General features: G+C 37.9%; 1 protein-coding gene across 1 annotated transcript in view; it reads right to left on the reverse strand.

The window, feature by feature from the left end:
• Positions 1-2962: 2962 nt before the first annotated feature.
• Positions 2963-15939, reverse strand: part of UBAC2 (UBA domain containing 2) — an 87665-nt gene continuing 74688 nt past the window's right edge. Inside the window, exons 8-9 of the mRNA XM_083854308.1 lie at positions 6964-7086; positions 2963-3590 (exon numbers count right to left, since the gene is read on the reverse strand). Coding sequence (XP_083710434.1) covers positions 3483-3590; positions 6964-7086 — 231 coding nt within the window. The 3' untranslated portion in view covers positions 2963-3482. The remainder of the gene's footprint in view (positions 3591-6963; positions 7087-15939) is intronic.

Genomic DNA, 15939 nt, shown 5'->3' on the forward strand with positions numbered 1-15939 from the left:
GCCTTTGCAACTGCACAGATACTCCAAATACACACATTTGAGAGAGGGGAGCTCTTTGAATACAGACTTTTAATTTTCTTTAACAAACTCTTAGCTCCACTTAAATTCATTGAACCAATACATAAATATTCTCACTCACTCTCTGTATATATATACATGCATACACACATATATGCATATATATAATCATATATATATACATATGCATACAAACAGGGGGAGCCAGTAATGTTGCCCTTTATGCCCCTTAATGCAGTACCTTGCATTAAGTTTTTCTGGCTCATTCCTCTGTTCCAGACAAAAATAACAAGACCTTTTCTCCACCACATATTCCAAAGGCACTGCTAAGTGCTAGACAGCACAGGCTGGTGTGTGAACCAGCTGTGACAGTCCCTGTGCTCGCTCAGTAACAGGCAGCCTTTAACACTTGTTTTGAGGGAGGAAAATGGTTTTGGTAGGTTTTGAGACCAACCAATCTCCATCTTGGCAAAAAGTTAAGGCTTGAGAACCTGAGCCTGGTGGCTTATCAGGTGGATTTACACAAATATCAACCTCACTGTGGGTGTATTTCTAAGTGTCACATAACTATCTAGGAAAGTCTCCCAGTAAGTTACTCCAGTGCTGTCTCACGAGATGACATTCCCAGTCTAGTAGGGAAATTTTAACAGCAGCAACTACTTTTTCAAAATAACCAATCTTGGCTTTACTAGAACTAGAGTTAATTTTCTAGGAACTTGAAATCCAATACATAGAAAAGAATTCTGCCTTCTTCATGTTGCCCCCAAAAAATGTCTTGTGTCACACACAGATTAGAAACTGTGTGATGAGACATTCAAAACAAACCCAGCGTAGGCTGTGAAGAACAGACTCCTCACATTCCCAGAAATAGTTCATTAAAATCTCACCATAAAGTGGAAACTGAGTTGTTTTACAGCTCTAGCATGTGAATCTTTCTTCTGTAGTTCTTGCATGAAACAGGAACTGTTTTCAACAGCAGACCCCTTCTTTTCCCACTTCTATATTTTTTTTTAAATTGGAAATTACAACCCTAGACACATTTCGCACACAAACTTTTCTCACAATCAAGTGGAGTTTTCAGCTGACATCACCAAGACCTGCATTTTCCCCCTTAAGTTTAACCATGTTTTGCAGAATGCCCAGTAAAATGGGATTTTCCAGGCAACCATGACATTTGAATACCCCCTGTACAGGCAACAGTAAGAAAGGATTTAGACTTGGAAAATATCCACTTACATACTCCATATGCCACTCAATATGTTTTAAAATTCCAAGGAGTAAATACTTTTTGGGCTTGTCCCTACAGCAGGGCAATGTCTGGAAAGGGCGTGTTTGTTTACTCTGGGATAAGTGGACTTTTATTTCCTATCGACAAAATTTGATTTCTGAAGTAATTTACCAGTCTTTATTGCTGCTTTTGGATAAAATATTTGTGAAGGAAGAATCAGTATGTTTCAAAATTAAAACCTGTATTTGTTTCAAAACATTTAAGTACTCTGCATATACAAATTATGGTAGACTTCTTTTTCTTACATGTATCCTTTGCTTTCCAAGACAGCAGGTTTCCTGAATTCCCTGGGTACAGAAATGTCTGTGGTCTACACACACACATAGCTTCAGCTTCACACAAACAAAACCTTTCAATTAAAAAACAGACTCTCCCTAAATAATATGATCATAGAAGCAAGCCAAACCCCGAAGGAGATTGATCAAAGCCCAAGAAAACACATTGTCATTCCAAAACCCCCTTACTTCACTCACTGCAAAATACCAAAGAAATATATATACGGAACACTGACTTAATTAAAAATTATGTCATGTGCTGAAAGCTGCACAAATTTGATGCAATTTCTAGAAAAGGACCTGTATGCCCGAAGGACTTTCTTCAGTTTTATCAGTCTTAAAAGGGAAGTATCTCTCTCTCCCCTTGAACCTTGTCCTGTAATTTCCTGGTACGTTTTCCAGGCCAAGTGAGACTGCAAAGATCTGTGCTGTGGTTCACAGTGTTCATGTGGATTTCCAAAACATTCCTTATGCACCTGTTATTGCCTCCGTTACACTTCTTATGACCCACACCTTATTCTAAATGCATGTATGGATTAAATATGCCCGTGTGTATAGGAACAGACACATATGTACATGCTGTACACGCACAAGCAGATACAGAAACATACGTGAAATGTGTAAGATCCGCATGTAGATTGGTTTCGTGGAGTTGCACTTTGGAATCTTGTATTCCTTCAGACTGCTTTTATAGAAATGTTCCCCTTTTTGCACCCCACCTCCTGCAACTCCTAAGGTGCTGATACACTGAGCACTTCCAAGAGTCAAGCCAAGCAAGCTGATGCAGGAATCAATCTAAACTTCAAACCCAGCATGGCACAAACTTGGCACTTCTGTCCTGCTGCCTCCTGCGTCAGCCTGGATCACCCCTAACGTTAATCTTCCAGCCTGTGGTCAACACTAAGTTGCTTCAGACAGTGAGGATTCAGCAAATGCAGGGCCGTCCTCATCTCTGACACTAGAAAACTAGAATTAGATGTAGAAGTTAGCTTTTTGTAATTTCCCTTAAAGACAGTATGTAGCCAGCTGAAAAAAAAAATGAAAGCAGCAAGCACATAGGACACTGCATACATCCATTGTTACAAAAGTCATCTCTGAGTTAGCCATGGAAGTCATTCACATCATTCCAGTTCTGTTCTTATTGCATCATTCAATTCACCTTTATTGCTTCCAGTGAGTATCTTCATGACCCGTATTTGAACAGCAATTCACTCAGTTTGTAAAAATTCAAATTTACAATGGTCACTTGCCATAGCTCACCATACACACATTAATCTTCTCTCATCCTCTGTCTATTATGTGCTGAATGACAATTTTTATTCAAAAAGAAATTTGAGAAATAAAATATTACAGGCATTAATAAAACTTGCAAAGAATGACATAATAGTCCCATAACCCTTTATTGAGTTGAAAAATTAAGTGATCTTCAAACCTCTTATTATTGTAATAAAAAATCAAGTACTGTAAAATAACATGTAAGCTAGAGAAATTAGACTTGTAAATGAAGAAAATATGATTTTTCTTGACAGGGAAATCTAGCTGTTGTAGTTGTTGGAACATTTTTTTTTCTAATCATTAAGTCTGATAACGCCAAACAAGGATTTACAAGAAAAAACCCACCTACTTTATTTAAAAATAAATTTAGGTGATATTCAGTTACAAGTAGAAACTAAAGTTACTCTGAAAAGGATAACCAGACTAGAAACCACCAAGTGATCTGAAGGCTTGGGAACAGTTCACATCATTTCTTAACATCCCTGTGAGTCACCCGTCCTGCAAAGCCGTTTCTCTTCCGACGCTCTTGCAGGGCCGACCTTAGTGAGTCTGCCCAGCAGGTGGCTTTGATCCTCTCGCAGGCGTGTACAAACCCATCAGGTGAAGTTCCTTCACACAGAAAACCATCAGTGCTGCAGTAGAAAATTAGTGGCTACATTTAAGTCATTATTTGAAGCCCTCAGAGCTTCTAGAGCATCTCCTCTGGAAAACCCCATTTCCATAAGTCGTGCAACCTGGAAAAGAAATGAAGTAACACCACTTTAAAACCAGAGTTTTATTCACACTGTGTGCACATTAGTCAATAATGTCAGAAATCACTTTTCCACTGATAAAACACCTATATAGGACAGTGTGCTTCAAAATGTTGCCACAGAGATGATGACTGCTTTCCGCTACTTAATCCCAAGCCGACTGCAGAAAATGCCACACCTGTATTTTCACCTGGCTGGTCCAGTTTTGAAAAAACAGTAAAATCCAAAGTCTGGTACCACACATGACAACTACAATCTGACCCGGGGTCTTGCTGCTCTCCACAAGAACAGGATCTCAAGAAACCAACACTGACCAAAACACAGAACTATAGAACACATGAGAAAACCTATCCAGAATGAATCTTCAGCTCTTTTCCTTGGAAAGATCTACTTCTCCAGAGGGCATAAAAAACCCCATTAAAACTATTCATTCCAGGTGTTGGGTTTTTTTTAGCAAACCCTAAAGTTAATCCTAAAGTAAAGGCAGTCCAACACTTAAATTGGTTTAGTAAAGTTCTTGGAGGGCTTCTACATATACTCAAAAAAGCACCTTTTTTTTTTTCTAAAAACTTCTGCAAAGCAAAAAATCAGTGACATCTGATGGAAGAATTACATGGAAAAGGGCATGACAGTGATTTTATTAAATCAATAACCATTAGACCAGCCCTCTTTATAATATCATGTACTTGACACCTAACCTTTGTGCTCTGTGTTAACAGATATTCAAAGCACCACATGTAAAAAGGCAATGCATGCATAACCAAATTTAATTTATGGTTAAATACTAATTTAAAGTACATTTAAAATCTGTAAGTCTCACTTTGGTGTGACTGAAAGTCACAATATAACTCATTCACTTTTATAATTAATCTTCCAGAAGTGGAAAAACAAGGTGTGGGAGGGCAGGGAATGGCATGTAAAAGTAACTGTGGCCACTGGCAGCATAAAGTATTCCTCGTCCTGCTTCTAAGGGCCTTATGACCAGACACCACAACTCCTGAACCTGGAAGTTCCAGGCTGCAGAAGCTGTCAGAGAGCTACTGCTACTCCTCCTCTGCTTGCAGTGAGCCTGCAGCAGCAGAGTGAAGCAGGAATGCAGAAGAGGCTGTAAACATCTCAAGAGGAATCTTCCCGGGGTGTAAGACCAATGTGAGGCACCAGCACTGAAAGTATTGTTAGAAGAAAGTTGCCATCAAAAGCAGCTTTTCTTTCCTCTAAGACACCTCCAGAGCTTTCATTATTTTTAGTCATCTCTGCTTTGGTGACTTACTGAGAAGTATACAACTGCCAAGTTTACCAAGAGGTGCAGGTCCTCCTTTTCTTAATATAAACACACCACCACAACACATTTGCGAACAGCTACCTTGTTGTCAGAACATCAACCTTGCAACCCAATGCCACATTTTTTCACCTTCTTGTCGGGAGAGAAATGAATTGTTATTTTCAACACTTCTGCAACAACAGTTTAAGTCCAAACTTGATTTTGTAACCTGTAACTCTTATTTTTCATATAAGATTGTGGTTTTTTATGAGAAAAAGGGCAGGCAGTGGAATAAAAACTAACCACAGAAACACACTTCAGAAGTAAAGTTTTTATTGCAGTTGCCATAAATTCTGATTTAAGAAATGGTGGACAGAATTGTAATATTCCTATTTGCAGAAATATTCATCAAGCATCACGGGGAATAGTAACAACAAAAACCTCTTTTCATCTGAGCGTATGTTAACCACAGGAAATGAATCCAGCTCCAGGAAACAGAGTGTACAACTGGCAACAGTAACTAAAGATGCTAAAACCCCACAAGAAATGCAGAGATTTTTGTACCAAAAGCATTGCAAATGCTCACAGACCTTAATGTGATGAACAGATGAAACCCTTGCATTTCTGCTATTTTAAGACAACTTGTGTCATTATTAGTACAGTCTTGAAAAACCAACGGTGTTTTAATGACTTCTTCTTTACAAGGTAACCAGAGGGCCTTGCAAATGAAAGCAATCAAGTGAGCCCTACGTCCTCAATGCATCAGAAAATGTAAGTGTATATTGCTTTTATAAATCTGGGCCTAAAGGCCTTGGGTCAGAATCCAGCATAAGTCAGACTAGTAACTATGTCATTAGTTTCGGCCCAAAAACAGAAGTCCCCATAAGTGGTATTTGTCAATAAAATAAATAAGTCAGCCAAGACAGCAGGGAAATCTTTTGGTCCATCTCATATTGGCACTGAGTAGGCTTTCAGGGCAGCCAAAACTGGCTGTCCAGTTTCTGGGTTTTGCCTCAGAAAGTGCTTTTTGGTGTGGTGTTTTTATTTTTATTTTCTTTTTGTTTGTTAGTTGGAGTTCTGTTGTTTTGGGCAGCAGGGGGGAGGGGGCATTGTTGGGTTTGGGATTCGTTGTTTGGTTTTTTTTTTTCCCTTTCTAGATGTAGCCCAGGAAGTTTGCAGTCAAAAAAATGCAGTTAAAAGTTTTGAACATTTTGGACATAATCTAACATCCAGTCAAAGCTAGAAATCAGATTATAGAAAAGACTTCTGTTTGGGACAAGCTCAGTTTAAACTAAAAATGACAGTGCTGCTACCAAGTGTTGACTTATCTCCTTATAAAAAAGGAAAAAGAAAAATAAACCTTCTTTTGTTCAAGCCTAGCAGAGACCTTAAACTAGAAAATGGCCAATACAGCTAACTGCAGGTAGGCTACAACTTGGAGAACTTGACTGCGTGCAATAAATCCTGAATGCAGGAATAAGACTAATCTTAAATTGTTAAATTTCTGAGTAAATAATCATCCCTTTGAGAATAAAACCATCAACAAAAGTCTGTAAGTCTAAATCTGTACTTGATAGAAAGGACATAAAGTTCTCTATGGCATTAGTATAAGGAATCGGTCAACCACATTATTGAGGGAAACATACAAGTTTTAGCCCAAGCGTGTTTTGCAGTCCACAGCTGGCATAACATTCTTATTTAAAAAAACCCAAAATGACTGAATTGGAAACTTAAGCTGGGGACTTCAGCAAAGATGATGTCTACATGACTAATAATGAAATTTATTTATCATTCTTCTTTCTTTGAAACATTTATTTTATCAGATTTGAATAGTTTCCACTACTGAAACTATCAACATTTTTACATACAAAATACAAGCAGTAACACATAAAAGTAAAAACTCCCAAGTAGCTCTGCAACTCTGGTTTGGATGGTAATGGCAGTACACTGTCTCTGTACTGTGACCATTACCTTATATTCTAATGTTTGCTGCTATAGAAACCATTAGAGAAACTGTGTAAACAGATGATAAAAAATAAGTAGAGATTAATTCCTAATAATTTTTAATGCCATTTTAAAGTAGAAAGTGTTTACCTGCTCTTCAGAAACCTCAGTAGGTGGAGGTATGCCTTGTTCAGACGGGTGATGATCTTGATAATTCGCATTATGTCTATGACGTAAAGGAGGAAACAGTCTATTCCAGTTAATCATCCCACCCTGAAAGCAGACACTAGTGTCAGTTTTTGCAAAAAGAACTACAAACATTTAACCAAAAAAGATCATCTGTACCACGTAATATGAAAGTAGGTGTTTAAGTGAAATACTTTATTTTAAACAACAAAAACTGCTGTAGTCTCCTATGAAGCAAAATTTGGACCGGTTACTGCTTTACTAGTTAATTGAAGTAATCACTGCAAACTAAGGAAAAGTGCTAACAGAAGGAGGAAAGGATGTCTCAGATCCATTGGGATAGACCTGGTTTAGTACAGTGCTAGGTTTCTTTACTAAGAAATTTGGGATTTGCCTGGCAAGAGGTGCAACAGCAGGTCCTGCAAGTACTTTACAAAATTGCTGCTGAACTTAATGAGGGAAAAAGAGTACAAGAAATAACTGAGGGGAAAAAGCGAAAGGGGCTTCTCAGTGCATCAGTAAAATCACATCAAGAAACTCAGAAAAAACCCAGCCTTCAGGACACCTGGGACTTCCATGCAAGTGACTACTTCTGTGTATTTAATACTGTGTATTAAATATTGCTGCAAAACCTGGCCATGCTCCAGTGCCAAAACATCTTGTAACTACACAGTAACCATGCAAATACACAGCAGTAACATAGGTATGGTGCAAATCACAGAACTGAAACTTCCTCTTAACAACTAAGCTTCAACTCTTGTAACAGTAAGACATTTGGAACATAAAGAAGAAATATGAAAATACAAGCCTTATAATTGTCCAGAAATAATGAATCCTCATTTCCTTAGGTTAAACTGACATTTTGAAGGGATTTTTGTATTGCACAAAGCCCACAGATCCTGTGAGCAGGTTAGAGCAAACCACAATCTCTCTTTTCTATAGTTTGTTGAAACACCTTTTTCAGTCTGTGTTGTCCTTTCCCTCCTCCTCTAGTCTCCCTGTTACTATGGAGAAGATCTCCCCCTCCCTTTCTGTATATATAGGACATGGCCTTCCTTCCTCTAGTTGCTCTATTTTAGTTCTATAACGTTGTTTCTCAGAAAGCCTTCCTCTTACGAGTTTTTTCTTTTCTTCTCTGAGTGCTCTTCCTGCCTTTATGTACCCTTAGAGCATTAAATCCCCTCTGCTCAATCAGATCAGCAACAGCTAAATGTGCTCCTAGACAACAACAACAACAACAACAAAATGTTTAGCATTCTTGACCTGTCCTTTGTTTCCTTCCTCCTCCTGTCCAGAGGAGACCCAACCAGCCCAGACACCACAGGGGGCACTAGAATGGCACACTTAAAAAAGCATTTGAAGAGTCATGAGACTTGAAATATCAGCTTGAGAAATATTCTGGTCCCTTCCATACAAGAGTACATTTTTCCCTGTGAAGATGTGAAATAGCCAGAAGCCACGACCCATTTTCAAGACATAAATTCCACTGTTAGTGAATTTGAATTTAAAAAAAGATGCGTCTACATTTCCCATACTGCATAAAATATCTGCTTAATATTCATGAGGTTTTGACCAAAGGATTCTGTGTAAGTCTCATGTTAGTCAAACAGCACAGCATAGTAAAAAGGAGAACTGGTTTGGAGCATAAGCCTAAGGAGAAAGAGGGATCTCAGATGTTCTACTGACATCACTGCACTACCTTGTGGTCTTGGGAAATCGCATCCTGTACTTCCCCACCTATAACTTCCCGTAACTCAGAATTACGTTGAGTTTTAATTTATGAACTTTGAATTTCTCACAGTCTACTAAGCTCTACAGTTCAGTGAAAGCACTGCACTAATGCTGCTTTACCTGTTTTTTTTTTTTATTTAGAGATGACTTGAGGAGGAGAAAGTAATGCTGCCTCGAGTCAACCACATTGAATTGGTAAAAATATTAACAGGACTATGACACATTCTTTTGAAGCACCATAATTCATACACAATAATGTACATCAAATATAAAATCTACAATATACATTAACTTACCTTTATCTCAGTCTATCTGAAGACAGAAATAAATGTACCTTTTCAGCAGTGCCCTGAGCTTCAATACTGAGCTGCCTGTTCTGGTTTGGTTTTGCATCCTGCCTGCCCCGTGCTCTCACCTAACACTACAGACAGACTTGTCTACTTCCTTAACTTAAGCTTACAACAATACAGTTTGCATTATCATACACCGAATTCATTATTTTCAATAAGAACTGCAGTTTCCTTACAAGTATAACTATTTCGTTTTGAAGGTTTACAGCAGATAATTAATTACAGATGTTGACTGAAGCATTCAGAAGAGCTTCACGTGAAGATCCCTTCCCAGAGAAAACAGACCAGACAAATTAGATAAAAAATAAGTATTTTAATTACGTAGGGAAACTGTGATAAACATAATCTATCAGTTCTTAATTATATTAATGAGGAGAAAATATCCAACATTTAATGGTATATGAACACTGATGGTTAGGATTAAGCCTGATATTGTGGTCCTCTTCTCATCTGTGTAGTACTTTAAACTGCACCAAAACCAGATGCATTAGGATCCTTTATGTTAACTGCAAGAAAATTGTTTTCCTTCACAGTCTTGCTTCTAGTTAGATGACAGACATCCACAAGGTCAGGCTCAAAAGAGTAGGGATTCAAGGAACTGCAGCAGGAACTATGGGACTGGTAACGTGGTCAGTCTCATCAAGGTAAGGCAAAACCGGGAAGTGCAGCTAATGTCTTTAATCCACAGGAGACACAGATCAAGGCTATGGACTTACAGTGTGGGTGGTGACTGTGCAAAGACATTCAGACAATTATCACAGCAGAAATACATGAAGATCTGTTTTAAATTGACCCATACCAAGCACCAAATAATGTCCTAACATTAAGTAAATACCACAAATTCCAGTTAAAAAAATACACAGAAGGAGATCTCCAGACAATATTCATTCTTGCCTCACAGAGATTATTTTGCAGACTTCACCTTCACAATTTTATGATCATTTCTGTACTGCAGTGGTTTTATCCTGTGCTACCAGACTTACTTGTGAGTAGTCAGGAAGATTTCACATGAAGATATCCAGTTTGACTAATTTATGTAAGTGATGCTTCTAAACCATCTGAGACTCTCTCCTAGGGAATCAGCAAACCATATTTAAGCATTTCATATTATACTTGACCCTCAGCACCAGACCTAACAGCACAGAGGAGCTCACACCGATCTCACTTTCCACAAAAGCTTTGTCTCAGATAATAGAGCTCCCTGGAGTGGTCCAAAACAATAAGCAGTGGGGATGCTCCAGGTCCACTTTGTAAGCTCCTTTCCTGAGCACCACTTTCAGTGACAAGTGTGTGGCAGTCTAATCCCTTTAGTGAAAGCCAGGCAGTTCTTCTGTGATTCCAGTTGGCAGTTTGTTATAAAAAGAATTAAGTTTAACACTACACGATTTGGGGGCTGAGATTTAACATGACCCAGGACTAGGTAAGGAGGATGCCTTAAACCTCTTACATCCAGAGCTAGATTCCCTAACTGACAGACTTGGGATATCTTGCACTGAAATGATCTCAGGCAATATTTTTCTTGGTCCTGATCTTTGGTGTCAGGGAGCATCCAGTGCTGGTGTATTGCTAAAGAATGAAAAGCACAGAAAAATTCTAGACTATGATTCATAAAAATGCTGTGCACAATTTGGTGCCTGGGCCCTTATCTCTGTTCACAACTTAGACTTTGAAATGTTAACAGGAAAAGATTTGACAAAAGCACTACTCCATTAATTATTTGACCAGAAGGGCAAACCTAAGAAAGGCCTATAAGCCTTTCTCCCCTCTTTAATCCTATGCTGAAATTTTTTAGAAAAAGTCAGAAGTTTCCTTTGGTTTAGCAGCACAGACTGGGTGAATCAGTTGATTTTAAGTTGTTACGGCCTCATAGGAGACAAACATATCAAGGAAGTAATTTTATTGGTCTCTAATAAATCACTATTGGAAATGGATTAGGAGAACACTGGTGATGTTGGAATTTCCGTTACAGGAAGACAACAAACTCGTCACAAGTTTAGATGACCAAAGAATGACATTTAAGAATGGATTGGACTAAAGAAATTGGAAAATAGCAGCTCTTCATTACATAAAAGGTTTTAAGGAAATGCCATATTGGTGATTTATTCCTGGACAGCTGCCAAGGCTTTATATACAGAAGCTGTGCCTTCTGAAGTCACATCCTTGATTTTCTTTTTTAATTTGGGTTGTTGTTTTTTTTCTTTTAGGGGTGCTTGGGACAATTCTGTTTACAAGAAAGAAGTATCCTCCTTTCCTACAAAATAAGGAAGAAATATCTAGAGCTAACAAATGTCTCTGATTGTACAGTCTGCTAAAATCCTAGTTATTTCTTTTCAAATAATCTCCCTCTTCTCTGTTTCAAAAAACAGCTCAACCTGTTTCCCACATACGCACCTGCAATGGTATATTTTGTAAAAGCACTTCTTATCCAAAGCTTGACAAACGAAAGTGTTGTATTATGGACAATTAACAAATATCTAGCAATGTAGTTTTCAGATATGCACATATTTTAATTTAGATTAATTAAAAAAATAAAGAAAAGGCTTAATAAAATCCTCTTAAGAGAGTTGCATGTGGTTAAGATATTTTGATAATGTTATCAGAGGGTTAATGCCAACTTGTCATCTATTTGCACAAACAGGAAACACCTCCTGATATGGCCTGTTCACCTTTTTTTAACATAATAACCACAGTGAAAAAAAAAAAAAGAAAAAGGAAATTGCTTTGCATTTCACCTTTTAAAGTTACATTTGTAAAATATTCCACTCAGTATAGAAGCCTTTACTTGATAAAGGTATAAATATTGTCTTACCTTTTTCATATAAAATTCATTTAAAAATTTACTGAAAAGAAGAAACACTGACTTGCTTTTCTAGCATAATTTTTTCAACAATGTATTTACTCCAAAGTCCACATACTGATGATACAAACAAACAAACAAACAAACAAACAAAAGCATAGCCTTGAATGACACAATATCTGCTGCCCTAAACATTGCATAAGAGAGAAAAATGTGAAATTTCCAGTACACTTACTCAAAGTCTAGCCTGCCTCTTTTTGTGAGGATAAAACTCTTCTGTGTTTTCGGTTGTTTGCGGAGACTTTTTTGTGTTTTGTTTCCCTCTTATTTTAATAACTTCCCTTCCTCTTTTAAAAGGGGGTAGAAACATAACAGTATTATATTGTAAGCATTGTTCTTAACAACAGAAAGAATTTTTCACCAAGTGAAGCAATCCAGCAATTTCTAATGATATTCTAATTTCCTGGAAATTTATCCTACAGACAAATCTATTCAGCCAAAAAGCTCTGTCTCCAGCTCTTAGTTTCTGTATCCTGAACTTTGATGCCTGCATTATCCCTGAGGAGCTCATGTGTCACACAAGTTCAGAAATCCACATGTGGTCTTTTCTGAAGCCTGATCAGCTATTTCCTTTGAAATCTAGAAGGAACACCTTAATCTGGCTTCTGAAGCTGCCTGAGAGACAATGGAAGGGATTTCAGCACTGGCTTGACACTGGGGGTGTCTAGTGTTCCAAATGCTGAAGGCAGGTCCACCAGCATGAGCATTGGAATCTGTACTTGAGGAAATAACTTTAGCTCTGTTTTAGACATTTTGCACAAAACAGAGTCAGTTTTAATCCTTACCCCATGGCTCTTTGTATGTTGACTGGTGACACTGAACTGGTATTAAAGCATGATGATTAGACAGATAATTCTCCACTCACCTCCTGTGCAAAAAACTTTTCAAAGACTAACAAGGAGTACGTAGAGACTGGAACCAAAGTGAGAAATCAGAGGGGGTTTTTTGTTTGTTTGTTTGGGTGGGTTTTTTTTATTTGACAAGCTGAGATAACAAACACTTGGCACAAGGGAAACTCAAACCTAAATCCTCCAAAATACTACATAACCACATTCCTTAGTATATAAAAGGCTAGTCTGTGATGACATAGGGAAAAAACCAGACCAGCATGCCATTCTGGGATGTGAAGGTTCAAGTTCTATCTTAGGCTGCAAATAGGATTAGCTTCCATTTTTTAACATCTCAAAGTCAATATACATGGTGTCATATGCAACACTTTGCATCTGTAGCACCTCTTAAGGTATCTGTCCTGATTTCAGCTGGGATAGAGTTCATTTCTTCTCAGTAGCTGGTAGTGCTGTGTTTTGGATTCAGTATAAAGCTGGTAACACACTGATATTTTGGGTTTGCTAAGCTGTATTTATCTTAAGTCACAGACTATTTTTTGTGCATCTCATGCTCTGCCAGAGAGGAGGTACACAAAAAAAGGCTGGAAGGTTGCAGAGCTGGGACAGGTGAACTGAACTGGACAAAAGGAGATCCCACACCACAGAACACCATGTGTATAACACAGTGTATAAACTGTGTGAGTTAACCAAAAGGAGGGCTGATCCAGGTTAGGGAATGGGGTCTGACCTCTGTCAGCCAGTGGTAAGCAATTGTATTGTGCATCACATTTGTGGGGGTTTTTAAATTTATTACTCTTACTACTACTACTACTACTACTACTACTACTACTGTATTTTATTTTGTTTCAATTATCACACTGTTCTTATCTCAACCTAGTTTTGTTTCTCCTCACCACTCCACCAGGGTGGCAGGGGGAGGTGAGAGTGGCTGTGTGGTGTTTAGTTGCTGGCTGTGCAGCAACCACCACAGCAGCACATTAAGGAACAAGGGGTGGAACCAGCTCACAGTCGTTATGTGTATTAGAGTTTAAACCAGAAAACCTGAATGATAAGGAGGACCATGTACTATCTGAACCATGGGCTTCTTTTTTACTACATACTATGGAAAATGGTACTCTAGAAGAAATGGCCCATCAGGACTCTCCCAGTGCAGATTGGAAGGACAATAGAAGCAGACTTGGAATCCAATAACTGACTGCCCCCAAAACAGATGTCTTATTTGCCCCATGTTCATTAGAAATGAAAGAACAGGTACACCTAAAACACTCTCACTTTCTGTAAACAGGACTTGATCCAACAACAGTGAAATAAATACTCTGGAAATGTCTGGGGTGATTTGTTATGTCATAAGGTTTTTTATAAGAAATTGCCTCTAGTTAAATTGTCAGAGGAATGGAATATAGACCAATCACATAGGAGAATAAAGATATTCTATTTCCCAAAAAATTTATTTGTGTTGAAATAAAACAGTATTTTGCTTTAGAAAGTTGTCCAACCACTGCTTCTCTAGGGAAGACGGTTACAAATATTAAACCAAATTCAAAGGCTATAACTCAAAAGACGAGTCAAAACAAAAGAGAATTTCATAATTCCAGTCCAAAAGAAAAAAGGATTGTTCAATATATGAGAAGGGTGCTACCAGTGACTAGGAGACAGAGAAAATCAATCTTGTGATTGTGACAGCTGGCTGTTAATGAGACACACTCAGCTTATTCTAGCTGTACTAATGTCTGTTGGATGTAGTTTCTGTCAGCTTGTGGAATTGCCAGCTTCCATAAAAAAAGATAGAAATATGAAGTTTCTGTGGCAGTCTGTACAGGAAATAGTCCTAAATTGTTCATTAACTCAATCAGGACTCTGGAAATTCAGTATTTTTAATTTCACACTTAGAATCCATGAAAAAAAGTTATACAGCAAAATAATCCAGAATGTCTAAATAGCAGTGGGTTACCAGTTGCTGCAAATACATTATTGAAATTAAACAGTTAAAAATCAGAGTTCAGGCATGCCAACATCAGTAGCATATGCAGTTTTTACACCCAATAAACTCTTGAAATAAATCCAAGTTTATTTTCAACCCAAAGAAAATAGTATTAAACAATTACAGAGAATAAACAAGGCCCGAAAATGCCAGAAGACTACAAAAAAACAAAGGATGAGTTCAAGACACACAGGTCTGAAGGAAAAGATACTGTTTACAAAAATGGAAGCTGTCTGTTATTCCAAAATGTGTCCACACGTGTACATGCAGAGGAAGGGAAGAGCAATGAAATACTGAGTCTAAATTTAGCCACAGTGATTACTGCTGCAGCATACAAGCTTCATTCATGGGCTGACATGAATCTGCAATTCACTCACTGGTTAACACAATTCTTTAAAAAAAATTATGTCAAATCCTGTGCACACATCCCATGAGCCTAGGCACAAAAGCTTTTTTATCCTATTGGTATCCTACAGTCTTTAGAGCTTATGGAAGTGTTGCTAAAGGCAGTTTCTATTCAAATATGTCACAAAACCCCAAAGAAGTCTTAGTAACACAGACTGATTAGAATGGAAACCTAATTAGAGAAAAGACTGGTGTGACACTTGGCTGAAAGTCTCACCATTCATTCAGTAAAGCAGTCTGGTAGTTTTCTTCCTGACAATAGTATATACATTTGTGGAGCAAAATGGAAAAGCTGCTTCCATACAAAGTCCTGGCTGTGAGAGCAAGGGGTTTTGTGGACTTGGCAATGTATAAAGGTTGTAGAAAGTCTCTTCATGGTTCAAAATATCTGTTTGAAGGACTTCTTGTTGGCACTCAAACTTGTGAAGTTATTCAAGAAGACTTCATTGAAGTGCCACCTCAGTATCAGAAGGAGAGAGAAAAAATATGCCCGGGGCTAATTCTTCACTTTGAAAAGCAGAATTGGACTGTCTAGGAGTATATTTGCTTGAGGTTTTCTTTTCTACCATCATGAATGAGGATAACATTCCTGAGGAAGGGTTCTTGAGCCAGGAAAGTCTTTGCTCCCTCCATTAATCTATTTCTTCAAAGGTCAGGAGTTTATTGCTTAGATATAACCAGAAGGTAAATTACCAATCTAGTCTCACAGGCCTTAGCTGACAAAATATGAAACTTGCAAATTGCTCAGGATATGAGGCTCCCCATAAC

This window comes from Zosterops lateralis (assembly GCF_965231275.1).
Source record: "Zosterops lateralis genome assembly, chromosome: 2".
Classification (NCBI taxonomy): domain Eukaryota; kingdom Metazoa; phylum Chordata; class Aves; order Passeriformes; family Zosteropidae; genus Zosterops; species Zosterops lateralis.